Consider the following 25,620-nt stretch of genomic DNA (forward strand, 5'->3'; position numbering starts at 1 on the left):
CAGGATAACTCACCCTTCACCCTGAACCATTTTTGTAGGAACCCTACCAACATGGGTACAGGAGCCCTGGGGAGTAGTGATCACTCCCTTTTTCAATTAACCAATCAACACAGGGAGTCTACATTTGGGCCTCTGGGATCCAGTGAGTACTGGATTAGAAATTGGCTTAGTACCCTTAATTCCTGCCATCCTGACTGTAAGCTTAGCCACACAAGCAAACCCAAACAAGCTCCCTACTGCTTCTGGCCAGCACACACGGAAAGTGGAAAATCTGCCTCCCAAATACGTTCACTCCATCTTGCTCAATAAACATTACCTACCCTAGGCTCCAAATAGTTATTGTACCCCACCTGTTCTTACCGATTTTCTATACCCTCTCTCACTTCCTGGGCCTGCTTTTATCCAAGGATGTGGACTTTGGCTCCCCTCTGACCCACATCCACAGCAGCGGGACAGGTACAGCCCCTTCCAGGCCCAGCCTAGCCCCAGCTCCTGGGGAGGGAGCCACCCTTGCTGAGCTGAGCAGTGAGATCACATCCCACACAGGAGTCCCAGCCCTGTAGCCCCAGTCAGGCCAGGGATCCTGGGTAACAAAGAGGCAGACACTAGGTTTCCGTTAAGTTGTAGGAATTTATTTTAAATAACCTACAGTTGATTAAAAGGGAATTCATGATAAAAATAGAAGATACTTGAGGAAAGATGTGGGAAATGGACTCTGCACACACGCTAAACTAACAATGCCTCTAAAACTAATGATTATAGCAAAAAATGTCTTCACATTAAAATTCTGCTTTTTATGTTTTTTTTCCATTTTTTACACAATTACAAAAGAAAAAATAAAAGCCCTAAATTCTTGATTATTTTTCCTTTTTTGGACCAAATACTCATTTTCCTCTAAATTATTGACTTGTGGAACTTTTTACACAATAAAATCTTTCAAGTGAAAGACTAGGTTTAAAATGAAAAAGATGGATATCTGAAGGGTACAGAGAATGCTCAGAACAAAGAATGATGGGAAAATGGTTTCAGTCACTGATTATTTCATTATCCTTAGACTCACTCAACCCCTCATCCCTCCCCAACCCCAATCTACACGATCTTTAAGATCAAGAAAAAGGTTTAAATATTTTAAAATAATTAAAAAGAAATAAAAATTCACATTTAAAAAGGAACACTCAAGTCAGGAAATATTTTCCCATCATGCTTTTCTGTGAACAGGTGTCTGAACCAAAACACTGCCGATGTCACGACTGCTTCAAGTTTAATGACAATTGATTCCCATGACAACAGTGACAACTCTCACTAACAGGTGCGCTGGGTTTTTGTTCTACTTAATTTTAAATTCCTGAAATGGGGGAAAGGGGAGGGAGTTTAGGAATTCATTTCTATTAAAATATAGAAGTTATTGCAAAACCCTAACTGTAAAAACGCACCAATATAATCGGACTTCGTATACAGTAGCTAAGAGAATCCAAATGCTTCAGTGAAACAGTGAATTTGCCTGGCAGAACTCTGACAAATTCCCATCCACTTGCTCTCTCGAAAATAAAAACAAAATTCAAAACAAATCATACAGCTAGAATTTTGATATCTGAAATATTTTTAAATAAGTTGTCCATAGGACAACTGGCTCAGCTCTCCCTTATAATATCTCCAGGTTTATCTTTTCTCAAAGATGTTGGTTTGTTAAGACTTGCCGCCTCTCTCCCTCAGGTGTGAGGGTTAGCAAGGCTCACAGTTTATCCATCTTCCCCAAACCACACTGTTCCTTTTCACAGAATCCTGCCCCTCAAGACTGGCTAGAACTCGTAGTCCTCATCAGCCATGTCGATAGCCCAGGCAAACTTCTCCCGCTGGGTTTTGTTGTAAATTTTCTCAATTGGGACCCCCCACTTCTTGCACCTGCACACAAAGGAGAAAGAAGGGGATTAGTGCCTCAGGGAGCAACAGCTCGGACCCAGGGTAGGGGGCCTGAATGTGCCTCCTTCACGTCCATCTGGTGAGAATGAATTTTAAGAGTGTGCAGGACATACTCTAAGAGCATCATGTGTCATTTAAATCATGAGAGTGACCTCTAAAGTAGATGCTAATACAGATGTACTAATGAAAAAGGTACACGTGAAAATAACTTGAGAGAGTTGATTCATTTGCTTACATTCTCATGCAGCTAGAGAGCATGGAGCTGAAAACTGTACCCAAGCTGTCTGGTCTGAGTCCATGCTCTTAACCACTGTGCATACTGCCCCTCAAGCTAACCCAACCTCTACCACCCAACAGAAAGGGCAGAAAGGGTGCAAGCGCTGAGTGGAACCCCTGACACAGAGAAGCAGGTGCCAGAGAGATGGATTCTTCCACCTAAGCTTAGAATAACTCAATTAATAAGCATCTTCAAAAAAATAAAAGCCGCTTATTTTGGATGTCATTTTAGGACTGTGTGGGGCAAAAGGGGACACAAATAATAGAGAATTTATCATCTTTGTTGTAAGCTTTCTCAAACTCTTTCTGTAGGTTGCTGACATCTATATTCTCATTTTTATTTTTTTCTGCTTGTTCCTTTCCTCCTTGTAAAAAAAATTTTTTTTAAAGTTTTGTTCAAGTGCAGACAGACTGGCTCTTTTATAGTTTTCCTTTAATAAGGGCTAAGAATTCCCATTCTTGTCCTCAAGTTCCACAGAGGTAGGTAGGGGCTGCAACTGCCTTTTAAAAACAGACATAAATACATTCCAAGGCAGTATAACATTATTGACCATTTAGGGCCATTCAGCATTAGTTCTAGTGCATTTGTAGTATGCATAGTAGAAAGGCAGAGGTTTCCCAAAGGACTTTAAGTGTGAAGTGCAGGAATGGCATGTGAAGGCCAACAGTGCTCTTCAACTCCCTCCCTCCCCCTCCCCCCTCCCCTTTTCAAGCCAGTAGCAGGAACTCAAGAAGGGCTCAGTGCTTACCAAGCCACTGTGATCCTCGGATCCAGATAATTGAGTTTGGAGGTTCCCAAAGCAATTTGTTTATTCTCTTCTCGGTCCGTGGCCTGAACTTCGAGCTTCATTAACTGCTCCTCCAGTCTCTGCACAGCCTTTTTCTTTGACTCTACCACCCTGGAAGAATGGAAGTCATTCAAGAACCAGGCCTAGCGTCTGGACAAGAACACTGCAATCCCACCCTGCCATGCAGGGGCAGCAAAAACAGGAAAGCCCTAAATACAGAGATTTCCAAAAGACACCACTCAGAAACCCCAGAAAGGCTGGGGCCCCGGGGCCTCTGCTACTGTCCCCACTTTTCTGTCAACCAAGCCCCAGCTTTGCACAACACCAGGTACATACTTCTTGGTCTTTGCATCCTTTAGGACCTTGGCATCAGCCTTAGCACTTTTCAGGTCTCTCCGAGCATCTGCTAACTGTTCCTTCTTGGCATCAATCTAGGTGAGGAAGAACAGTAAGATGTAAGAAAATCAGCCCAGAGAGAAAAAGACGGGCTCCACCAGAGATGACACCTAGAAGTTGTCTCCACAGGCAGGCAGGCTGTCAGAGGTGTGCCAGGTAAAAACCCCCCAGTGGTGGCTTCTTGAGGGCACAGAGTAGATGTACTGTGATTGCTGAATTCAACTGCTATTTGGACATTTATGTTCTTCGCTGACCCTTCAAGAAATAAGTGATCCTTCTATAGGCAGTGACCCAGGGCCCCCTTAATGCAGAAGCTCGGGTTAAAAGAACCTGCCAGGACTGGGAATGTGCTAATCTTTCAATCAGAGGACATGCTGGCTTTAGACACCTGGGAGGAGGGCCACAAATGAAAACTGTTTGTCAAATGGATCCTGTGCCAGGGTGTAGCTTCATTCTAAGAATAGTACAGGAGAGAACTCTTTGTGAAGCTGAGACAGGATCCTTGCATCTACTGAACCCAGCTCATTCCTCAGATTCTGCCAGTATCCTGGGAAGGAGCTGCCAGCTTCTCAAGAAAAAAGTATGCGCTGAAGAGAGTACCTAAGGGACTTAAAAATGGCAACTGAAATACCCAGGAAGCAAACAGCTCAGCCAGTCTGTTTCAAACCTATGCATGGCTTGGCTTTGGCATTCTGTTTTTAAAAGAGAGAGCTGAGATGGCAAGGAGACTGAAGTAGTTATCACTCAAAAACAGAGGTCTGAAAACATTTTTAGCTATGGAACGCTTTCTATAAAGGAAGAAAACAAGGGCAATTCCAGCCTTTCTTGCTTATAGAACCCTTGAAATACCTCCAGAAAACCTAAGTTTTCGTTTCTGCTTAAGGACAGCAGCAGGCAACACCACAAAACCAGAACCTGAACCGGTCAGCTCATGCTGCTGGGGCAGAAACCTCAGGCGTGCTACGGCCTTGCTAACCTTCGAGGTCAAGGGAACCTTTGCAGCGTAAATAAATGCTTGCCTGATTCAACACACATGGGGCTGTTACTCTCAGCCTAGAACTGTCTGTTAGGTATACACAGCCCAAGACTAGAAACAGAGGCCACCATTGTGAGAGAATCATTAAATGCATTTTACTATAAATGGCTTACTTCCAACATCTATGTTGTCCAAAGTCAAGCTGAAGGAACGGATTCTATACACAAAAGTATCACAGACACCACTAGCCAGATTCTTCTCAGGCTAGAAATGTAACAAACCACAATCTTTTAACCATTTCTGTGGATGCTAAATTGGCAGGCTGTTTCAAATTCTCTCAAAGCATCAAAGACTCCATTGATTCACTTGGCAAACAGGGGCATGTGTTTGCTTTGTGGGCACACAGGAGAGGGTTCCTGGGCTTGGAGGGCTCGTCTGGCAGGCAGCCTGGGCTGCCCAAACAGTGGTTCCAGAGTAAGATCAACAAAATAACTCCTCATGCTCCAGGGAGGGGTAGCCTGAATTGGGTAAACAGCACCTGAATATTCAAGCTTTTAATTTCTGGCTTGGAATAATAACATGGGGAGAGTAAATGATACCAGAAGACCATTTAACAGAGTGGCAGCAAATGGGAGCTGCTAGGAAGGGTGGTCTGTAGGGTTCTTTGCCTGCCAACCATATGGTCTAAGGATCTGAGAGGCCTAGGGATGTATATTCATTTACTGTACACATGTGCATCCCTTCAGGAAAACCAGATGGCTCCTGTAGCATGAACTGTAGGTTGTGGATATTTTTGGACCCAGATGTACTACCACTGGGTATTTATCTTAAAGAAATTTCAATAGAAGGAAAACATGGTGGACCTGGAAATGTATGTAGCCTTACTGTACAGTAGCCATTTTTAACTCCATATGTCCTAGTACAGAATTCTGTGAATGTGGATAGAAAAGAATTGCATCTGTAAGTTCACTACCCTCTATTTGAAATTCACCATTTCTTCTTCAATTATGACTGTGAGCAACAAACCATAGTAACACCTGTACTACCTAGGACTTCACCACCAATATAGGTACAGATATTTCCATATCACTGTAATTGTGGTAGAAACCTTGAAGTATCATTTACATATCCATTACTATTCTTGAGATTTACAGTCATTATCAGACCCATCTTAAGATCTTACTTAATAAGGAAGCACATCACAGACTTTAAAATTTATTTGATAAGTATATTTCAAGATAATTGGTCCTTTGTGACCCTGTGTGTCTGCTCTAAAGTGAAATATTGCAAATTCTATTTCGAGTTAGTGCATTGGAATAGGTTATGTAGCCATTGCTAACACAGAAATGCCAGCCACCCAATGTTTCATGCCTTGTGGCTTACAAGCGCAGTACCAGGCAGAGTCATAGGAGGAGAGGCACATGGAGGAGGAACAGCGTCTACTTGTTTGCATGTCAGTCTCTCCCTCTAGGGCAGCAACTCTGGCACAAAGCCAGTATTCAACAGATGTTTGATGATGAGCTACATAAAAATATGATTCATGTGGAATGTGTAAAAATAAAAATAGTTGTGCTAGGATAAGGGGGCAATTAAAGATCATTGTTTCATCATCTTTTCAATTTGAAACAATCGAATTTGGAAATCGTTGTATTTCTGGGCTATGGCAAGGAATTGTAAAGACTCTCTTTATAGCCATTATCCTCATTTATAATAAGGACAATAGTTAGCAATATTTCAAAGAAGGTACATCAACTTAGTTTTTCAAAACAGGAAGTGGCCAGTGCAGGACTTCTGTTCACAGAATGGAGACTTTCTAAACAATGGGTACCTGATACTCAGTATCTTGATCAGAGATAACTCCTAGTATATTTCCATTTGTTTATCTTTAGCATGGACCTGTCTTCCAGAACAGACCTAGAACTGGCCTCCTCATATCACAGCCCAGAACGCCTCTTGTTTGCAGATTATCTATCCACAGTATATGGGGTTCCCTTAATTTTGCTACCCCTCCATCCAGACCCACAATACCTTAGACTGCAAGTTCATCATGGACTTCTCAAAAGTTTTGGGTGGTGCCCTCTGATGGTTACAAAGAATTGCAACAGCTCGGTTGGCACGGTTGTAAGATAGGATCTTTGCTGGGATGTTCTCATCCGCTGTGAAGAAAGAAACAGGAGGGTAAAACAGTCAGTATGTATACATGAGGAGAATATACAACATGCTTCCCCAGCTCTTCTTCCTCATGACTTTGCCAGGCCTCATCTCACTCTGTTGATCAAGTTCTCCCAAGACACAAGGTCAAAACCTAAGAGTCAAGAGTCACCTTCTGCTTGTCTCAAAGGCTGCCTCTCCTACCTAGCGACCCAATGTAGCCTGAAGAAGATGTGGAATTGGAACAGAAAAGGTCTGTAGAGGAGGGTAAGACAAAAGGATCACAAGCTTTACCTTTTAAAACCACAAGGCAGTTATCTGTTTTACAAAGAAAACTTCAACTCACGTGGCCCTTTATCCCACCCTAAAATACCAGCCCTCAAAATATCCTCTTTGGATTTTCCAGCTCATATTCTAAGGCCATTTGACACACTTACAGAGGACAGGGGGAATTTAGCAGTGACTGGGCTCTAGGAAAAAAAGCTTGTGGATCTTGATTTTACTTCTGCACCTAGTTTTTAGGAGAATATTACCTACTATCTTAAGGGAGAAAAATGACAGAAACCTCAGGAGAAGGATGTGCTCTTATTTTTTTTTTTGTGCTCCTATTTTTAAAAATTAACCATCACAACCTTATTCTTTCCAATTTAACCAAACATCATAGCACTATGTGAGATACATATCCATTACTCACCCTGTGAGTTTTCAAATAACATACATATAAAACATCAATTGTAGGCATTTTCAGAGCAGATAGAAAGCTCCTGTCAGCATTCCATGAAAATTAATCTTGAAGTTGGGGTAGGAAGGGGGAAACTGCACTGATTTTATGTTTATACACCTAAGCCTTGGCTCTCTATTAGAGCTATAGAAGAAATAGTTTCTAGTCATAAAGTTAAGGAGAAAAAGCAGAATGGATCTAGGACTTAGCTGAGCAAGGGCAATGTACACACCAGGAAGGGTACAGGCACATCTGACCAAGCAGTACTTACGGGCTGTGAGTTCTTTTAGCTGTTGCTGTAGCGTGATGGAGGCATTGTATGTACGGAATACCTTGGCTGTCAAGCCCTCCATGAGATCCTGAAGATGCTTATTTAGAATACCAGTCTGGAGGAGACAAAGCACAGAGAAGATATTGGGATTTAGGCAAAAGCCATACCACTGTGCCCCTTCTGGCAAGCTCTAGGACATTTATGCCAGTGTAATCTCAATTTTGCCAAGTTTATGGTCCTGCCAGTGGGGAGTTAAAAAAAAGAGAGAGAGTGAAAAGAATTCCAAAACATAGGTTTGCATGACACCTCCTTTGAAGTACTTTGATCTTAAGCAGGCCAATAAAGCAAAGTTGTCTTTCCCTATTAAGATCTTCCCTGATATCAGGGAAAGGCCTTCAGTCTCCAGCAGAGGTGGCTGGGCATCCAGCCAAGAGAAGACTCTGCAAGAGCCGGAAGAGAATAAAAGGCAGGGTCTGTCCACCTGTCTCAGGGCTTTGGGCATGGATTCACTGTGTGCCTACAGGAGGAAGCGTGTGTAGTCCAAGTCACTCCCGGCAAACCTCTCCTTTAGGAGCTTGTGAGGAGGCTCTGGCTGGGCCCCTCCTTCAACCCAGTGCACTCTGTCCACTCACATTGAGTCTATCAAAAAGATCATCCTCAGGCTGTTTGTTCTCCATAAATAGCTGTAAGTTCTTAAAAACCTAAAAGAAATAAGTAGAACCTATTATTTAAAAAGCCTTTACTTTGGAAATAACTGCAAGCTTACAAAAACTTGGAAAATAAAAAAGCCCAAGGCATACTCACATCCTTTACCAGATTCACCAACCATTAACATTTTATACATCATTCACCATTTGCACAGTACATGTCTGCCTGATTTCTCTCTACATACATGTGTGTATACACCTATTTGTGTCCTGAACCATTTATGTGTACTTATATTATATATAGCCCCCAAATATCTCCGTGTATTTCCTAAGAATTTCTAAGGATAGAGATACTCCCTTAACATATGCACAGTACTTACCAGCTTCATAAATTTACATGCATATATATTTCAATCTACTGTTCATATTCCAATTTGGGCAGCTGACCTAATGATGTCCTGTACCTCCCCAGGATGGAACCCAATCTAAGGTATTACATTATCATGTCTCTTTAGCCTTGTTTAGTATGGATCACTGCCAGAGCCAGCAAAGCCTTAATGACTGATTAAACATCAGACCGATAAAGGGCTGGATTATGGAGGCCCGGCACCCTGTAGGTCACCCCCAACACTTGGGGGAAAACATGGAGTTGCAGTGCTCTCTTTGGCACGGACTCAGAGATTTGGGGACTAAAGGGCTACTGTTCTGCTCAGTCAAGAGTTGGGGAGAAGTTGAAGCAAAGCTACAAACTTGACAGATGTGCAACATGACCAGGGGGTACTGAAACGTGGTTGAATCATTACAATAAGGTGAGTTAAATCTTATACTGAAGTTTGCCATGAGGGCCAACTCTCTACAGCATGCTCTGTTGAATATTACTATAGGACATATCCCCCCATCCCCAGGAAGGTGTAGCATGGGGTGGGGGGTGAGCAAGAGGGACTAAAAGGAGGTACCATAAGACACCCAACAACACCTCTCCCCTCTCTTTCAAACCATTTTCCTAATGTCCAGCGAAGTGAAGAGCATACAAAAAGCACTTGATAAATGCTTGCTGAATGAATGAAAGGAAAAAAAGGCCAGAGAGCACAGGCCACAGTAACTTACTCGTTTCTCAACAGGGACTTTGTTATAGTATCTGATTGAGTCCTTCCCAAGGAAGTCAAACTCTACTACGTATTCCTGACCATCCAACTCTGGGTGCAGATTGATATGCTCCACACGAAGCGAGCAGCAACCCACGGTGTCCGCTGTTTCTCCTTCCTCCTTCTCATTGCCTGCTCTCAGAGCAAGCTGTCCAGGAAGAGAGGGAAAAATGAGAACAAATGAAAAAACTTGAATCTCACAGGATCTCTAAGGAAACCCAAATCAGAAGTCTCCCAACTCTCTTTGGAGACAGAGCATCAATCTGCAAGGCTTGGGAATTCTGGATTCTACACCGTTGCTTCTAAATGAAGTATGGGGAATCATAGTGATATTATCCTTTCTCAGAAAACCAAGCCTCTCTACTCTGTTCTCTCAAATGGGGATGGAGGAAAGGAAAATTTTTTTTTTTTTTTAAATAAAGTAGCAAATGAAGGACTATTCCTATTCTGGGTAATCAAACTCAATAGTCTCTTAATTTTGCTCAGTTTTTGAGACAATTCAGAATTTGTGCTAGGCAGAGTAAAACTGGGGGGAAAAAACCAGAATCTTCAAAAAGGTACTGACAAACTGATCTCTAGAGCATGGTCCTTCAAACTGTAGTTTTGATACATTAATGGACTATTTAACCATATTTTAAGGGTTATAACCATCCTTTATAAAAAAACAAACAAATTAAAATGTCAGAATTCACCGCTCATAGAAAGGTTTAACATTGTTTTGTGCAACTTTTGTTTCAGCTACATACAAATACAAATATATTTATGTGTGTTGGGTCGTGATGTAAAATAAAATTTTTTTGGTGGCTTATAGTCAAAAAGAGTTTGAAAATGTCACAGTATTTCCCGCAGATTCAGATTCAGAGAGCAGTACACTCCGAACGCCTCTGGACCAGAGATCGGTACTTCTCCAGTTCTAACACAAGGCCTGGAGGAGTAAACAATACCCACATTTTGGATAAGCTGAACACACTAGGTAATGTGACAGGAAGATGCTCACCTTGTCTATGAAGTACAGAGCTACAGCTCTCTGCCGGACTTTCATCTCTTTGGACTTCCAGTCTTCTCGATACTGGTTCCGGATCTTGTCCACGCACTTCTTCAGTCGCCGAGCAGTCTCATATTTCTGCCAGTCTTTCTCACCCTGCAAAGACCCGGCCCCAAATGTGGATTGCTTAGGGATGGTAGAGGAAAAATAGACTTTGAATATCCAAGTTCAGAGCTCTGAACCAAAGAGAAGGAACCTGAGCTTAAGCAAGGCAGAAAAAGAAGAGTACTGAAGAGAAGTTTTAGAGCATCTAACCTGATGAGAACTCATGCTGTCCCGTTTCATTGTCAAGCCCAACTGGCTCCTAATTGCTAAGAAAGCCCCTGGCTTTCAGTCTGTAAAAAAAGCCCACATGGCATGTACCAAAAACTGACTTCTGTCAATACAAAGGGTTTAAATATCCCCAATTCCCACATCAGCATCACCACTCTGCTGCAGAGTCTGTGACCCAACAGCAGTTTTCTGCTAGGACTGAATTTCATTAAATCCAAGACAACCATTCAGTTTGACGGACTATCAAGGAAAGCAGAACCAAAGATGACAACACATAATTACTAAGGAACACAAAGACTTCCAGGAACAGTGGTAATTATTCACCATTTTCTAACTTCTGCATTTAAAAGTATTCTTGATTAGATTGAGGGAAACAATGTTACTGGGAAGACTTTTTTTTTTTAATCATTAGAGTTTTTGGTACAAGTTTTAAAAATTGATTCTAACGCCGATGAAATGTTTTTAAAAGGGTGTGAAAAGACTGAATCTAATCAACAGTGACAGATTATTTCTGCTACCATGTTGAATGGAAACAGATTCACAAGCAAGGACTGATACTAATGTCAAGTGCGAAAGGTAAGAAAGGAAAAAGCAAAAACAAAAAAAAAACCCCATGAAATCCCAAGGGGGGCAGGGAGTATTCTAAGGCCTAAAACAGATTATATGACATGAATAGAGAAATGGAATTCAAGAACCCAAGAATCTCGGCTCTTAATTCCCCCAACCACAGCTAGAGAAAGGGGTAGTGATTAATACTGACATATGCCTACTTCCCACCTGACATGGGACGTGTGGTCCTCGAAGCATAAGAACTGTGGTCAAGGTAATGAGCCTTCTGAGCATGCAGGACAGTGGGCTATGTGAAAGCAAGAAATACCTTCTACATCTAGCACTAACAATGCTCAGAAATGCAAGCTTACCCGGGTATGCTAAGGATTCATCAGCACTCTCCCACAACTGTGTGTGGCCAAGTTGTATGTACTTGTTTGGCTACAAAACAAGAGGTTCAGTAACTACTTGTTGTGGGTGGGTGATTTAGCACTTGGTGATACAATATCTAAGAAGAAATATCTAAGTTCTATTTCCTGACAATGGGAAGCTGAAAATTTCTCACTGATTTTTCTAAGTACATATTGACATTTAAGAGGGTGAAGAAAAAGGTGTGATACCAGCTGTCCCCATACAAGTCAATAAATTTCCATGACCATCATGTCTCTCTCACACACACACACACACACACACACACACACACACACATGACTACACAAGAAAGACTAATCTTCAATAGTACAGTCTCCAGCTCAGGAGCGGGCTCTTGGCCATCACTTTAAAGCACACAGGCCTACCAAAGCCTGACTCCAAGTCTTCAAAGTCCCGTAGATTTACACTTGGGCAATTCCTTACTCATGCCACTGAAACAAAGTTTAGAAAAACCCAACAAATAAATCATTCACAGAGAATACCACAAGACCAACTTTTCTTCACAGGTTGGCTGGGCTCTTGACACAAGGATCCAGGATTCTCTCAAATAAGGACACAGAGATGGGGGCAGGGGTAGAAGCCACCTTGTCTAGGTCTAGGGGAAGGCTGGCCTCCAGGAAGTATGCTTATCCCTCCTGCCTTCAGTTTCTCTAAACAGAATCCAGACAGTTAAATGCACTTGAACAAGCTTTCTCAGACTACTAGAAGATAAAATACCCATTTCAGTCTTCCAGACAAGGTCTTCATCAAAACCATCTCAGTAAAACAAGGTGACTACTATAGGGGGACTGCCTTTAAGCCTTTCCCATCTTCCCCTACCCATTCAAACCTCTGTTTGGATAAGAATCTAATTTGATTTAGTTATACAGGACATTCTTTGGGTGATTTTTTTTTAACTAGTGGGCTTACCATATTTTGTTTCTAATATAATTGCTTACTCATTAAGCACAGTGGGTAAATGGGGTCAGGATCTGGATTCAGGATACAGAGTGGAAGATGAGCTAAATCCTATTCTCTAATCCTCTCTCAGAGATTTGTCTTGGGGAATGATGACATTTGCCAATATTCTTAAGTAGCTCTTATTTTTTTAAGATTTTTTTTTTTTTTTTGGTAAAGATTTTATTTATTTGACAGAGAGAGACACAGCGAGAGAGGGAACACAGCAGGGGGAGTGGGAGAGGAAGAAGCAGGCCTCCCGCCAAGCAGGGAACCCAACGCAGGGCTCGATCCTAGGACCCCAGGATCATAACCTGAGCCGAAGGCAGACGCCTAACGACTGAGCCACCCAGGTGCCCCCCCCGCTTTTTAAAAGTAATCTCTACACCCAATGCTGGGCTCGAACTTATAACCCTGAGATCAAGAGTCACATGCTCCACTGACTGAGTCAGTGCCCCTTAAGTGGTTCTTTTCATAGTTGGTGATCCCGATGTGAGTTTGCAATTGTGTAGAACACGAAAGAAGGGGCGACTGGCATTCTGAACTCCAAACATCTACCACTTAAACAAAAGATACAACAAACTGGCCCTATATATTAATACCATGTTTAAAGAGAAAATCCAACTAGCTTTTCATACATGCCCACTTTTATTTTTATTTTTTTATTTTTTTTAAAGATTTTTATTTATTTATTGGACAAAGAGAGACACAGTGAGAGAGGGAACACAAGCAGGGGGAATGGGAGAGAGAGAAGCAGGCTCCCTGCGGAGCAGGGAGCCTGATGTGGAGCTCGATCCCAGCACCCTGGGATCATGACCTGAGCCGAAGGCAGACGCTTAACGACTGAGCCACCCAGGCGCCCCAATACATGCCCACTTTTAAAAAGTTTGTCTTTCTATTGCTGATATATAGAGGTCTTTATATATTTAAATTCTTTTCCAGATATAAGTAGTGCATTTTATTCCACTATTTCCTATTCATCTTCCATTCTGAATACATCTTTTGTCATACAGATTTAAACTGTAAAGTGTCATACAGATATAAAGTGACAATTTATAACCCATGTAACCCACACCCCATAAAGACAGAGAATATTCTCTATCATTCGAGAAAGTTCCCTCATGCCCGTTCCCGGTTAATCACCATCTAAACCACCACCATTCCTTTAATCTGATTTCTATCATCATAGATTGATTTTGCCTAATTTAGAGTATTATATAAGTGGAATCATACAGCATAGACTCATGTGTCTGGGCTTCTCAACATGTTTTTAAGATTCATGTTGGGGGGCGCCTGGGTGGCTCAGTTGGTTAAGTGACTGCCTTCGGCTCAGGTCATGATCCTGGAGTCCCTGGATAGAGTCCTGCATCGGGCTCCCTGCTCGGCGGGGAGCCTGCTTCTCCCTCTGACCCTCCCCCCTCTCATGTGCTCTCTCTCTCTCTCATTCTGTCTCAAATAAATAAATAAAATCTTAAAAAAAAAAAAAAAAGAAAAATATTAAAAAAAAAAAAGATTCATGTTGGGGTGCCTGGTGGCTCAACTGGTTGAGCGTCCAACTCTTGATTTAGGCTCAGGTCATGATTTCAGGGTTGTGAGATCGAGCCCTGTGTCAGGCTCCACACTCAGCACAGAGTCTGCTTGAGATTCTTGCTCTCCTTCTGCCCCTCCCCCAGCACTCTCTCAAAGAAAATCTTAAAAAAAAAAAAAAAATTCATCCATGTTGCTGCATTTATCAGTAGTTCACTCCTTTCAACTGCTGGTATATATGGTGTAATCTATAACTATCCCTAATGTCTCTGACGAGACCATGTGTTTATTTTGTTCATGTACCCCTACAACGTTTCCAGTTTGAGACTTGCACAAATATAGTGCTGCTATAAGCATTTTTGTACATGTTTTTTTGTGGACATTAAGTTTTCAATTTGATTTGGGGCAAAAATACCTAGAACTGGAATTAGTATCTCATTGTGGTTTAAATCTGCATTCCACTAATAATTAGTGATGTTGAGAACTCTTTCATGTGCTTGTTTATTGGCCACTCCTCTACCTTGTAAACATCTATTCAAGTCTTTCACTTTTTTATGGGGGACGTTTGTCTTTTTTTTTTTAAAGATTTTATTTATTTATTTATTTGAGAGAAAGAGAGAGACAGACAGAGAAACAGCATGAGAGGGGAGAGGGTCAGAGGGAGAAGCAGGCTCCCCGCTGAGCCGGGAGCCCGATGTGGGACTCGATCCCAGGACTCCGGGATTATGACCTGAGCCGAAGGCAGTTGCTTAACCAACTGAGCCACCCAGGCGCCCACGTTTGTCTTCTTTATTGAGTTATAGAATCCTTTGGATATTCTGGATACAAGTTTTCTGTCAGATAAACATGCTGCCAATATTTTCTGCCAGCCTGTATTTAACAGTGTCCTCCCTGTTGAACCTAAGTTTTTAATTTTAATGAAGTCCACTTTGTCAATTTTTTTTTTAATCATTAGTGTTTATTTTGTGTCCTGGGAAATCTACACTAAGGTCATGAAAATGTTCTACCATGATATCATCTAGAAGTTCTAGTGTTTTATTTCTTATACTTCAGAATTTTGCAAAAGTCAGGCTCAGGATTTTTTAAAAATAAGCATATGTCTTATTTTCTCTTTCTAATAAAGCACCAAAATCAAGGGCTTCCTAAGCATATAAAGTTTTATTAAGGACATTTTCCTTCAATCCAGCCCTTCAACACACAGATGGTTACATTTAAAAGGTCTGAAACCTCACAGAATTATAAGCTCTCAAGAAGGAAAAGGCTGAAATGGGTATTTCACCCTAAGAATATTTTAATAGGATTGAATACAATGTAATATCAACAACTGATTCTGAAGTTTGCTGTACTTCATTTAAAGAAAAAATGACAAATTTTGTTCGTAAAGTTAAGACTGGTTGAAGAACCTCACTTTTACTAAGGGTTACACTTTATAGGTTATGAGACTAGATAATGTTTCCAACCTTGGCAGTGGGTTGGACTTAGCAGTGAGTACCTTTAACAAGCAGTCCTTCTGTAACCTCTGGATCTATGGTTTATCTGGAATCAGAGAGCTTCACTGGAACTACTGGTTCCAGAAGGCTGGCTGCCATTTTCCTGCTATTTCAGATTCTGTGGGCACAAGTACAGAGTGGAAGAGGAAGGGAATGGAAACACGTGCAAGATGTCTGAATAAAGCAGAACAAACTAGGATGAGCACAGAAAAATGTGAATGAGCTCAGGATAGTCTTTACCTGGAGCACATGTTCCTGTGGCTCTCAAAAGCCCTGATCCTTTCAATGACCTGTGAGGCTATTTGTACTATAACCTGGCTCTGACTGCAAGTAGACCAATCCAAGTTTCAGAAAGGGGGACATTAAAGGGACACACTTCAGCTGTGCTCTTTTTAACTACCCAATTTTTTTTAAGTTGTCAAAAATCTCTAAGTCACATCATACTTGAGCTAAATTTCTTAATGGAGCAGAGATGGGGTACAATGGTACAATAATATTACATGGGGGAAGTGAATAAGTAAAATATAGACAGAAAAGCAAGCAAAGAATCTTAGAATAGGAGAAATCTCTGGAGGCTGAGCAGAAAGGTACATAGAAGCCCCATGATGGTAGTCTCCCATGTTCTGGATCTAAAGTCCTCCAGGAAGTAAAACTACCAATTACCACCCTTCACTCTCTACTACAAAAAACTTTTTTTTTAAAGATTCTATTTATTTACTTGAGAGAGAGAGACACAGCGAGAGAGGGAACACAAGCAGGGGGAATGGGAGAGGGAGAAGCAGGCTTCCCGCCGAGCAGGGAGCCCGATGCAGGGCTCGATCCCAGGACCCTGGGACCATGATCTGAGTCGAAGGCAGACGCTTAACAACTGAGCCACCCAGGCGCCCCTATAAAACATTATCTTTATAGACTTTTGGGTCAGATCAGTAAGTGAAATCATGCTTTAATCCTTACACTGTTCCAAACATATAGCAATTAAAGTGCTCCAAACAAAATGGGGAGAGCTAAAGCCAGTACGCCTGTGTTAGCATGGGCTGAACTGGGTTAGAAGACTCCTAGGAGGAAAGAGCAGAGAGGTGGAGAGCAAAGAGCAAGAGAATGATACATGGACAAAAACTACCTCCCAGGGCGCCTGGGTGGCTCAGATGGTTAAGTGTCTGCCTTCGGCTCAGGTCATGATTCCAGGGTCCTGGGATCGAGTCCCGCATCAGGCTCCCTGCTCCTTGGAAGCCTGCTTCTCCCTCTGCCTCTCTGTCTCTCATGAATAAATAAAAATTAAAAAAAAAAAACAAAACTACCTCCCAGTCAAAAGTTTACAGGTTAAAATACATTAGTGTCTCACTCATAGTCTAAGTATCTATACAAATATATCCACATTGAGATACAGAATAATAAAGATACACTCTTTATTGGAAAAAAGATACATTATAAGGATGAAAATGAAATTTTCAGTGAAGAATTTGCCACCTACAGATCCTCACTAAACAAACACTGAATGGGTGTGTTTCAACAAGAAAAGCGAACCTAGAGGGAAGGTATTGAGTACAGAAATTAATCAAATATTTCATTCTGACAACTGCTAACTGGAGAGAGGATTAGGGTTTTATGGGATGACTGTGGGTGCTTTTAAAATAAAAAGGAAAACTTTAAGCAAAAGATGTATGAGGTAGGGACGCCTGGGTGGCTCAGTTGATTGAGCATCCAATTCCTGTGTCAGGCTCTTCGCTCAGCGAGAGGAGTCTCCTTGAGATTTTTCTCTCTCCCTCTGCCCCTCCCCCCACCTATCTCCCTCCCTCCCTCTCTTAAAAAAAAAGAAGTATGAGGTTTAAGAGTGGAAATGATTTATAGGTAATTTACTTGTCTACACAGAAAATCCAAAAGACACAGACATTTCTAGAGTAAGAGTTCAGCAATGTTGTCAGATACAAAATCAGTATTAAAAAAACAATAGCGGGCGCCTGGGTGGCTCAGTTGGTTGGGCAACTGCCTTCGGTTCAGGTCATGATCCTGGAGTCCCTGGATCGAGTCCCGCATCGGGCTCCCTGCTCAGCGGGGAGCCTGCTTCTCCCTCTGACCCTCCCCCCTCTCATGTGCTCTCTGTCTCTCTCATTCTCTCTGTCTCAAATAAATAAATAAAATCTTTAAAAAAAAAAAAAATCAATAGCATTACCACTCTAGTAGTAACAGAAATGTAGTGGGGAAAAAAAATCACATTCAATATAAGCCTAAAAACTATAAGGGTTCTAAGAAAAAAAGTTTGTTTTTTTTTTTTTAAAGATTTTATTTATTTATTTGAGAGAGAGAATGAGAGAGAGCACATGAGAGGGGGGAGGGTGAGAGGGAGAAGCAGACTCCCTGCCAAGCAGGGAGCCCGATGCGGGACTCGATCCAGGGACTCCAGGATCATGACCCGAGCCGAAGGCAGTCGCTTAACCAACTGAGCCACCCAGGCGCCCCCTAAGAAAAAAAGGTTTTAAGAATATGTAAAACTATGGAGAAAATTATAAAGCAATACTAGAGGGTGTACTCAAAGACATAAATTAATGGAGAAGTAGAACACGTTCATAGACTGGAAGCCTCAATAATGTCAATTTTTTCCCCTATTAACCCTTTATATTAACAATAAAAATCTCAATAGTTTTCATTAGACCATGACAAATTTATCTCAAAATGAATGCAAAATAGCAGAGAGCCAAGACAATTTTGAAGAATGAGGTGAAGGAAACCTGTCCTAGTCAGTAAAGCTCAACAGTTAGGACAGTATGCTAATTAATGAAGAAATAGACAAACAGGACAGACAGCCCATAAACAGATTGACATATATGCAGAGATTTGATATATAAACAGAGGTGATACAACTAAATAGTTCTGGGACAACTGGTTATTCATTTGAAAAAATATATTAGAGCTCAACCTCCTACTATACACAAAAATACATTCTAATAGATCAAAGATCCAAATGCAAAAAGCAAAACTTTAGAAATGTTGGCAAGGATATGGAAGACAGAAATGTGCACATGGTTGGGGGAATGGTGGTGATGTAAACTGGTTAGGCACTTTAGAGGAAAATTTAAAAATATCTAATGAAGAATCCTTAAGGCAAATTTTCATCCATATATACAAGGAAGATGTATTGATCCAGCACTGTTTATAACAGCAAAATACTATGAACAACCTTAAATGTCTCTTAACAAGAGAATATTTTTTTTTATAAAACAGAACACCATCTAGCAAATAAAATGGATAAATTAGAAGTATATGTCAAGATAAAAATATCAAAACCAAAGCCGAGTGAAATAAATAAGTTGCAGAACGATCTCAATAACATACCTGAAATTATACCTTGTAAAAACAATGCTACATTATTGTTTATTCACAGAGAAACACATTGTAAAAATACAAAAATATATACGAGAATGAAAACATTAAGTTCATTATAGTAACCTCTAGGGAAGGAGGTGAATAGTACACAGGGGCTTCAGCTTTGTTTATCAGAATATTCTTACAAAATGAGTAACTGAACAAACAGGACATGATGTTAAAGTTTGACACAGCCAGATGGTGGGCCTGAGCTTTCACCATATTGTTATCTATTCTTGTATATCTGAAATATTTCATAAAAAATAAAACCCCTAATGCTTGTAACTCCCTATTTTTATCGGGAGAATGCTTCTCCTGCTGGCAGTGCATTTAAAGACTATTCGAAGTGCTGTCAAATCCGGACCTCTGAAGTTCTTAACTGCTCTGCTGAGTGAGAAACAGACAAGTACCGGCAAAAGCTAAAGAACTCACATTTCTTTTTCTCTTAACAGGAAGTATGACTTCCCAAGCCTTTAACCATCTTCATGACTCTTAGGATCCCAACCCAGCTGAGTAGATTCTCTGTCTTGGATATAAAATTCTAGGCAGGGCCTATATGTGGGTGACTTCTAGGTTCACTACCATAACCAACATTCAGAAACCTGCACAAATCCCTACAGTATATGGGGGTTATCTGGATATTGTCAGGAATAAATTGGTGACTCTCAGCCCTGGAGGTCCTCCACCTGCCCTATCAACAACAAAGAGGTCAACCCTTGGAGGCTCTCCTAGAATCAGCTAGAATCCCAGGTGTAAGAGAATGCAGTATACATGTATTTGGGAATCCGTTCACCTCTCTTCACCCACACCGGCATCATCTTGTCCAAGCCATCACCATTCATTGCCTGGAATATTACAACAGCATTCTATTGGTAACCCTACTTCTGGTGTGTGTCCGATCCAATCTCCACAGAATTTAGCACTCAGAATGATCAGTTACGTCAAGTTTCTAAAACACAAACCTGGTACTGTTCCCCTTGTTTGAACCCAGTACCTTCCTATTGGATTTAGAATAATATAAACAATTTTAGGAAGAGTCTGAAGATCTGGGCTGCATCCCCCCCTCTAAACTCTTCCTCATGCCCCTTTCTTGCTCACTGTACCTCAACTAGGCTGCCCTTCATTCAGTCAAGACCACCAAACTCTTTCTCACCTCAGGGATTTCAAAAGGTTATCTTCTTTGGAACACCCATTCCCCTCTCCTTTCCATGGATAAATCCTATACATCTTGTAAGTCTTATCTTAAATGTTATTTCCTCACAAAGGCCTTCCTTGAACCCAAGGCCAAATCAGATGCCCTGGTATACTCTCAAATGGTACCCTGCACTTTTCCCTTTGCATCATTTACAAGAGTTTATGTTTACTGGTATGACTGCATATAAAGCCTGTGAATCTTGCTGAAGTGGGGTTATGTTCAAGACACTCCTCTGTTCAAAGCCTTTCAAAGGTTCTCCACCAGATGCAGAATATGGGCCAGTCTTTTTAGCAAGATGCTTAAGGCTGGCCACAATTTAGCAGTAGGGTATAACACGAAAGCAACAGGAGGCTAAAGATCTAAGTCAGAGTTACTAACTATGGGATTGTGGGCAAGTTTTCTGGCTTCCCAGAGACCAAATTTATCTAATAAAACAGTGGAATGTATTAGTACATCTGGTATGGTTGCTAAGATAATTGAATGTCAATATATGTGAAAACACTTAGAAGTAACCTAATATTCATTATTTTGGTTTTTTTGTGTGTAAAATATATGTAAAATTTACCATTAGTGACATTTATAGCACATTCACAATGTTGTGCAAACATCACCATTTACTAATTCTTTTTGTTACTCCTTTTTACACTTCTCCCTCTCAGCCCATGACACAGTGCTGTTTGGAATACCTAAGACCTAAATGTAATCTAATTTCCTTCATAAATTTATTCCTGATCTCTAAGTGCTGGGAATAACTGCTGTTATTTATCTAAAAACACTTAATGCTTATCTTTCTCCTAATACAGTTGAATTCTTACCCAATTGGCCCACTAGCCTAGGAGTTCTTTGAGAACTAAAACCATTATTCATCCACTGTTATTTCTGAAGAATGTTTCTTTAGATGACTTCTGCTCATAAGGGTTTTCTTTCTGATTCTATACTTAAACTAGAAAAAGTGATTTTTTTTTTTAAGATTTTATTTATTTGATAGAAAGAGACAGCGAGAGAGGGAACACAAGCAGGGGGAGTGGGAGAGGGAGAAGCAGGCTTCCCGCTGAGCAGAGCCCGACGTGGGGTTCGATCCTGGACCCTGGGATCATGACCTGAGCCTAAGGCAGACGCTTAACAACTGAGCCACCCAGGCGCCCCGAAAAAGTGATATTTCTAACTGAATGGTAGAAAATATAGAGATGGTCTTTTTCATATTAGAACAAAAAACTCTAAGTTAAGAGGGTGTGTAGTTAGTGTCGACAAGACACAGCCTTTTGAGGTGCAGCTTTCATGTATTAACAGATGTTTAAAAACCTAGAAACCAAGATTAAGAAGGTCTTTAAGTCCCAGTCCCCTGCATGTTAACAGTCATAGTCTACAAAGAACTAATTCCTTTGCTGTTTTCTTTCGAGCTCATTTCTCTTTTAGGTTGCTATGCACATTTCCATAGTACATCTGAGGTAGGAAGTTCATGGGCCTCTCCCAAGCAGGCTATGCCTAGCAGGCTAATAAGAACTTGACTGCCCTTCCAAGACAGCTTTCCCCTTTCAGTAATAGGATTAACAAATAACAATACATGGGTATACAACAGTTTACAATGTGCTTTCACATACATCATCCCATTTAGTTCTCCTGGTAGAACCTACCCATATAAACCCTAGGAAGCCAGAAGTATGTAAGACTCTAGATTTTATGACTTTCTGGATTCAGAGCAATCATGTTCCTTTCCTCAGGGCCAAGAAAGGTGAGGAAGAAAGCTACAGAAGTAAATTTACATTTATTGCATTCTTAAAAAAAAAAAAAAAAAAGGGCGCCTGGATGGCTCTGTTGGTTAAGCGGCTGCCTTCGGCTCAGGTCATGATCCTGGAGTCCTGCGATCGAGTCCTCCTGCATCGGACTCCCCGCTCGGCGGGGAGTCTGCTTCTCCCTCTGACCCTCCCCCCCCCATGCTCTGTCTCATTCTCTCTCAAATAAATAAAATCTTAAAAAAAAAAAAAAAAATGGGGGGGAGATCCCAAGCAGATTCCGTGCTGAGCACAGAGCTGGTCACGGTGCTCGATCCCAGGACCCCAAGACCATGAACCAAGCCGAAACCAAGAGTTGGACACTCAACTGAGTGTGCCACCCAGGTGCCCCACATTTATTGTATTCTTTATCACATTCCAACCACCAGACAGTAAGCACCATGAAGGAAGGGACTGCATCTGTTTTGTTTACCAACACAATTCCTAACATCATGCATACACTATGCCAGGCACATATTGGAATTTCAGTAAATATTTGTGAATTAATAAATGAATCAGATTATAATGTGATGCAGAAAATGGGTATTTCTTAGGAAGGTCACCAAATAATGCTAAGCATGAAGATACTTGCCTTATTTTGTGGAGAGTTTGTCATTTGTCACAGTGATTCTAGAGACCAAGAACACTACATTTCAACAAAAGAGATCAGCCCCACTAACCGGTATAGCTCTTAGCTACCCCTTACCTTGATTCGTGAACTGGGGTTCAGCATGATGTATTTAATGGAACCTTGGATGTTCTCTGTCCAGGAGACCAGCCAAGTAACCTTGTTATCATGCCGGACCTCTTTCCATTTATGTCCTGTAGGAGGAGAAGGAACCTTGGCATCTCTGTGGAAATAACAAAGCAGGAGGGCAGTGAAATGAGAAGCGAGGGACAGTTTCACCTTTCATGACCTAAAGTGGATAAATCTGCTGAGCATGTATTTCCATGTTTCCTCCTCATCACCAGTCAGTAATTGGAAAGTATTTGGAGATACCATGTTGTTCCCAACAGTTCTGCGTAGCCTGGGAAAAGATCCCAGCAACAGTACTCCCAAGAACAAAGGAACCCCCCTGCCCCCTTGATTTCTGGCCCAAACAAAGAACTGCACTCACTTGCTACAGTTGATGATGATATCCTCAGGCATGATCCGTCTCTTCAGCATGCCCATCTTGGGGTGGTTGCCACGGCCACGGAAAAGCCCAGGAGGTTCTATCTTGAAGTTGGCAATCCTCTCTCTGTGGTTATCCATAATACAGAAGCCATATTCTTTCAGTAATTTTTCATTCTCCTCTTTGATTTTCTGGAACACAGCAAGGAAGTACTCAAAATGGGCTCAAATCGCTGTTCCCTATTCATATTTTATCTCTTATTCAAGAACAGCTCAAGGTACAGAAAAGTCTAAAAATCACTAACAAATAAATGCAAATGTGGGTGCCTGGCTGGCTCAGTTGGAAGAGCATATATGACTTTTCATCCCAGAGTCATGAGTTTGAGCCCCACACTGGGTGCAGAGATTACTTAAATAAATACAACTTTTTAAAAAACTTTTTTAAAAAGAGAGGAATGCAAACAGGGATAACCTCTCATAAAGTTGTGAAACTTTAAGTACAATAAAATTCCCCAAAATATCTACCTTTGAGGACTGACTCCAACTACAGATTCAAAACTGATTTTAAAGGATTTATGTGTGAGAACATGTTACCTAGATATTTTTAAATATAACTTTAAAAATTAACATCATTTTATTGAGTAGTGTCAAAATGGCAGATGGGGAAGAGTCTATGATGAGCCTCATAAAGAACATCTCCATGTTTTCTAGTAGATTCCAGACACATTTAGTTGAACAGCATTTCAGATGGTTTTTCAAGCTCTAACATACCTGTCACAGATTCCGTCCTAGGTATATGGATACATACATTGTATACTTTGCAATCCTTGCTCCAAAAAAGGAGTGGGAGTGGAACCTGGAGCCTCCTTACCCTCTGCTGACTATATCTTCATATTATACTTAGAAATTCAACCTAACTAAGTCCTGTTGCCTTGCGGGTGGGAACAGATTCAGAACTTGCTGGCAAGAGGTGTCCTTGGCCAGGGCTCTGACAAGGTGATACTTGTGAAACCTCCCTATCTTTGGATCGCTATTTACAAGAACAAAGTGGTTTTTAAGTTTTAAAACACCCCTGAAGTAAAGAATAAACCAGGTTTCACTAATTTGGAATATTGAGAAGACTCAACTGAGACTGAAAAGTCTGACGCAATTATCATTCTTATAGTAACTCATAATTTTTTTTTGAAAAAAATTTTGAAATTCCTTAAAATTCGTAACTACTGGACCTCCAGCTTGGAGGGAAAAAAAAGACAGATAAGACAAACTCTAGCCTGGATTTCTTTAGATCAAGGGCTGGCAAACCTTTTCTAAATAGAAAATATTTTAGGCTTGAGGGCTACAGTCTCTGTTGGAACTACTCAACTCTGCCACTGTCACATGAAAGCAGCCATAGATGATATGTAAACAAGTAGATGTGATTGTGTTCCAATGAAACTTTTTAATAAAGATAAGCAGCCTACAGTTTGCCTACGGGTACTCCAGAAGAAAACGACATCCCCCCGGATACTGGAAAGATCCTTCTGGAGTGGAGATGGAGATCGATGAGCATGGCTAGATTCCAGGGTAAAATAGATCAAGAACAAGGAGGTATACAGAGGCAGTATTATTGTAGCTGTCTTAAAACCCTAAAATCCAGGAGCCACTGTGCAGGTCTGCCCATCCTCAAATACTGTATTACTGGAGTTACTGACTTGATTTTACGTCACAAGAGAACCAGGTTCTTACATTGAGCCATTAAATAAAGTGATCATTCACAATTTTCAGTCTATGTAAAACCCTTAAGAAAATTTAAACTTTACTAGACCAAGAATCCTCAATCTTTAGTATAGAGCCATGTGAAATTACTAAAGTCAAATCTGTATTTTAAGAACCAAGAAAATTAGATGAACTAAACACTATTCCAAAGTTCTCCAGAGGTTTATGAAATTCTGTAGTACCAGTTTCTCTTCCTTGCTCATCTGTTTCCGAGCTTCTGACTGTGCTTTGAAATACTGGCTCATCTGGGTAAAATCACATTTGCTTAGGTTGGTGATAATATTCTTCTCTTCATTAGTCATCTCCTAGTCAAAAAAAAAAAAAGGCGGGGGGGAACAGAAGAAGGTAAATACACTATTTACCCCATAGGTTTCTTTGTGATTACAGCAAAGCACCATTTTTTTCAACTAAACGTGTCTAGAGAGGTATAGTCTAAATTAATGAGTTTTGAAAAAAAAGAAACATAACTTTATTACTTTGTTCTATGTAAGATATTTAATAGAAAAATGCTTTACATGATTTTTCCTTGAAAAAGGTTATGGAACTCTTATGTAATTTCTTGGGCTCCTTACACCCTGCCACATCCGCAAGCATATGTATCCCACAGTTGGAGAAACATGAATATATATCATTTGCTTTAGTAATGAGAGAAATATTTCCATACTCATTCTCTCTTAGAAACATTATCCCTGCTCTACTCACTTATTAAATGTTATTTCCAGAGCTATTCAGAAAGTAAGCTTCAGCTCAGCCTCTGTCCACATAATCCAAATTGAGAATGAGATTGTTTAAAATCACCTAGACAGATGTAGGAAATGTGATTTCAAGAGCAGAAAGTACCAAAAGCAAGTAAGACAGAATCAGAATGGAACATCACATTA

General features: G+C 40.8%; 1 protein-coding gene across 1 annotated transcript in view; it reads right to left on the reverse strand.

Moving 5' to 3' along the window:
• Positions 1-610: 610 nt before the first annotated feature.
• TOP1 (DNA topoisomerase I) overlaps positions 611-25,620 on the reverse strand; it is a 90,230-nt gene continuing 65,220 nt past the window's right edge. Inside the window, exons 11-21 of the mRNA XM_081832786.1 lie at positions 24,922-25,044; positions 22,989-23,176; positions 22,577-22,721; positions 10,289-10,432; positions 9,254-9,439; positions 8,132-8,200; positions 7,500-7,614; positions 6,385-6,512; positions 3,321-3,415; positions 2,946-3,095; positions 611-1,902 (exon numbers count right to left, since the gene is read on the reverse strand). Of these exons, the coding sequence (XP_081688912.1) occupies positions 1,800-1,902; positions 2,946-3,095; positions 3,321-3,415; positions 6,385-6,512; positions 7,500-7,614; positions 8,132-8,200; positions 9,254-9,439; positions 10,289-10,432; positions 22,577-22,721; positions 22,989-23,176; positions 24,922-25,044 (1,446 nt within the window). The 3' untranslated portion in view covers positions 611-1,799. The remainder of the gene's footprint in view (positions 1,903-2,945; positions 3,096-3,320; positions 3,416-6,384; positions 6,513-7,499; positions 7,615-8,131; positions 8,201-9,253; positions 9,440-10,288; positions 10,433-22,576; positions 22,722-22,988; positions 23,177-24,921; positions 25,045-25,620) is intronic.

Source organism: Leptonychotes weddellii, chromosome 10 (assembly GCF_054177405.1).
Source record: "Leptonychotes weddellii isolate Sample4059 chromosome 10, ASM5417740v2, whole genome shotgun sequence".
NCBI lineage: Eukaryota > Metazoa > Chordata > Mammalia > Carnivora > Phocidae > Leptonychotes > Leptonychotes weddellii.